General features: G+C 35.8%; 1 protein-coding gene across 1 annotated transcript in view; it reads right to left on the minus strand.

The window, feature by feature from the left end:
• Positions 1–3568, minus strand: part of LOC106523260 (tumor suppressor candidate 3) — an 85535-nt gene that overhangs the window by 5284 nt on the left and 76683 nt on the right. Inside the window, exon 9 of the mRNA XM_014016644.1 lies at positions 1310–1400. Within this exon, the coding sequence (XP_013872098.1) occupies positions 1310–1400 (91 nt within the window). The remainder of the gene's footprint in view (positions 1–1309; positions 1401–3568) is intronic.

The following is a 3568-nucleotide window of genomic DNA, read 5'->3' on the forward strand; positions in this document are numbered from 1 at the left end:
AATCACCCGCGGGCCACACTGTAATCCTTGTGTATAATGCTACTCCTGATTTCATACAGACTTCAAGATTTTTCAGCCTTTGTTGTGTGCCCTCTGGTGGGGAAACAAATTATTTTGAGACACACACTTGTGGGTGTATTTGAAGCAGTGAAGGAGCAACGCAAGCTTCTGAATGTTGCTGAAAACAATCCACTCTCAGAGTTAAAAACTAATTTCAAATTAGCAAAATGGACTATTGAGGATGCAAACATGCAACTGACCGTGGTTAACAAGAAAAAAAAGGAACTACTGTCATTTTGTTTATGCTTTGTTATGCACAATATATTCTAGAATAGGAGAACAGAGAGAAAGATGATGATTATTCATCCCCTGTGAAACAATATTTCAGTTATGTATGAGAAAATACTGAGACTTATTACAGTAGTACATTAGAAAAAAGTCTAAATTTACTCCTGTGTATAATTTGAATTCCCCTCTTTATGGGTGAATTTTGGGGTTAAATCTTTTGCATTATACACGCATAAATATGGTAAGTGTTTAAATGTTTGTAGTTACTGGAAGGCTTTATTTGGTCCTACTTGAAACCACTACTCAAAAGGGGTTAGTAGTGGGTCCAAACGCCTATGACAATAAATCACAATGTGCGTTTCACACATCCAAAGCATCACTTAGCTACAGAGGTGAGTTTCAGCAAATGGGAGTTTTGAGTGTTTGTAATATCCTATAGCTACTCAGCTGGAAATGAACTGGTCCAAAACTCAGCAAATATGAAGAGTATTTTTTCTGTCACGTTAAATCATTTCTTTGTACCGCTGACCTTTAGTTAAAAGTGATACCGTTTTGGCTCAATAAGCCACAAAGAATTAATGACCACATTCCCAACATAGGAAACATCCACAGATCCATGACTCTTAATGATCCAGTTAGATGAGAAGATGGGTCAACGTGGGTAGAATTTACTTGAAGACACGAGGGAAATTAGTAAATTAGTTGCTGTAAAACAGTCTCAGCAATGTAAACATTGTTAATCTTGCTTGAACATTAAGCTAATGGAGTCATTAAATGTTAGTTTGTATTTTTTAAAACGTGAATTGATCAACTTTGCATCAACGTCAGTGTTTCCCCTACCATTATACACATTATACAGGCGGGGTGCAAGTAAGGCAACAAGTAGCCCCCCCCTGCCAAGACCAATTTCCTAGAGGAAACACTGAACGTCATGCTAGCCTCAGTGGTTTTACACTGTATGTTTTGAGTTTATGTTTGGATAAGCTTGAATCAGTTGCAAAGTATTCAATCCTGTAGTTACCTGTAGGGGTATCCGTGGTACTTGGACCTGAAGATGGAGAGCAGGAAACTAAAGAAGAACACCACCAGCCCAAGGCCAACCAGGCAGATGACTGCAAGCAGGAAAATAATGAAATAAAATGAACAACGATTTGAATAAAAACAATACATGCAAACCATTTGTAATTTCTTAAACTAGATTTTTAATACTAGAAAATGAAATAAAAGAGTACATGGAAATGCATCAACCCATAAGTCACATTTTAGTGGAGCTCAAAGTTTAGCTACAAAACTACAGAAAGAGTAAGTTAAACTGTTCATGTAGAGTTCCTTTGAGAATGATATGATCTAATCCACAGCATAAATTAAAGGAATTTACTGGACAATAACCGTATTTAATGTTTAGTTGCAGTTAAGATGAATTTAAAAAAAACTTTTCAATATACTGTATAGTATACACATCTTGTCTTTCACAAAGTAAAATCATCCAGCATGTGTTCCTAACTGTAAAAGTGAAGACAATGGACTGGATAAATTTGACATTTCTTTATTGATTTAAAAAATAAAAAATAAACATTATACGGCATTTCCAGCTAAACTTAGTATGAAATAATTAAACGTCAATGTGAATTACAAAACCCAAAATTAAGTTATTTACCCTTCTAATGATCAAATTTGCTGTTTTGAATTAACATGTATTTACAACATATTGCATAACCTGAAGACATTCTAATTTATGCATTACAGTGATCAGACAATAGCCTGTGAGGAAATCTGACTTCAGCCTAAAGGCAGCCGGTTCAATCACTTCACACACATCTGTGGTACAGCCACTGATGCAACACTCTTTGATCTCTCTTCAAATAGACTGTGCTTACAGGGTTTAGACAGGTTACACACTGAAGTCATCCTCCTCTTCTCGCATTACGAGTACACAAACATCCATATCTACGCAACAGCTCAGCCCAACAGACACACACACTTGAATGATGACATATCCTGTCAGGTAAACTGAATAATGATCACATTACAGAGAAATTATCATTTGGAGAAACTGTGGGTGTTGGCTTTTATTTTTAATGCTACATAGACATTTACCTTACTTGTCAGTACAATCACAAACTTCCTGAACGTAGAACATTGACCTCTAAAGCCCCTGTTTCACAAGACAACCAATCATCCACTTGATTTGTACAAACACAAATTCATTCAGGTCATTCTCTGCAAACCACAGAAACATAAACATCTACAACTAGAGCCCTCGTGCCAGACACCACTGTGCATTCAAAATCTGTATCCTAATTCAGGGACTGAAGCTAAAAACTGGAGTGTTAAACTTTCAGTGTTAAACTTTCAGTGTTTAACTTTTCAGAGTTAATTTCAGCTCCCCAAGTGTTATTTTAACACTTTGAGTAAATTGACATCCAGTGTTGGTGTTAATTCACAGAGTTGATTTCATCAGTGTTGTCTGAACTCTGGACAGTGTTAAATAAGCTCCACCCACCATTAAGTCTTGATTAACACTTAACAGTGTTGTTATATAACACAATGCAGTGTTGAAAGAAGTATTCTGAAAAGCCCCACCCTCTTCCTCGTAGAACAGAATTTTATCAGGAAGGAATGCTGGGTAATCTTATAGAAATGATGTGTTTGCATGTCTAAGACTGTTAAAAATGTTCATAAGTGTAAAAATAGTTTTTCTGGTTAGTTTTCTTGTTCAGGTTGTTTAGCTGTTCAAGTTTAAGTTTGTGTTCTTGGCCATAAATTGACACCATGAGTGAGAGATCCTTCTTGGTGTGTGAAGGGTCACTCTGTTGTGATGCTTTGCCAACTAACAATCAGTGTTAATACATTAGTTCAAGAGTTGATTTTAACTCTTGGATAGAGTGCAGAACTCTGTGTACTCAGATTCATACTGTGTACACTTAAAAATAAAGTTTCCGGTTTGTGATGAATTTCCAAACTACACTGAACAGGTAAAAAAAAATAAACAAAAATTTAATCAGACATCTTTGTTTTCCTGTTTCGTTTTTAAAGGGATCCATGATTAGTTGTAACATTAGACTTTATTTGATAAACATACATTTTAACTGTGAAAGAAAGACTGTAAAAATACTGTAGGCTGTTAAGTTTTTATTTTTAAACTAAAAGTTTAAAAATTATTACACGGACGTGGCCATTTTGTTTACACGCAAAGCATTCTAGGTAAATGGTGATGTGGATAGGTCCTCTGTGCGAGGCTGCTAGCGAGCTATATCCACCCTGAAGGTTAATCTTGGAC

The sequence above is a fragment of the Austrofundulus limnaeus genome, unplaced genomic scaffold (assembly GCF_001266775.1).
Source record: "Austrofundulus limnaeus strain Quisiro unplaced genomic scaffold, Austrofundulus_limnaeus-1.0 Scaffold149, whole genome shotgun sequence".
Taxonomy (NCBI): domain Eukaryota; kingdom Metazoa; phylum Chordata; class Actinopteri; order Cyprinodontiformes; family Rivulidae; genus Austrofundulus; species Austrofundulus limnaeus.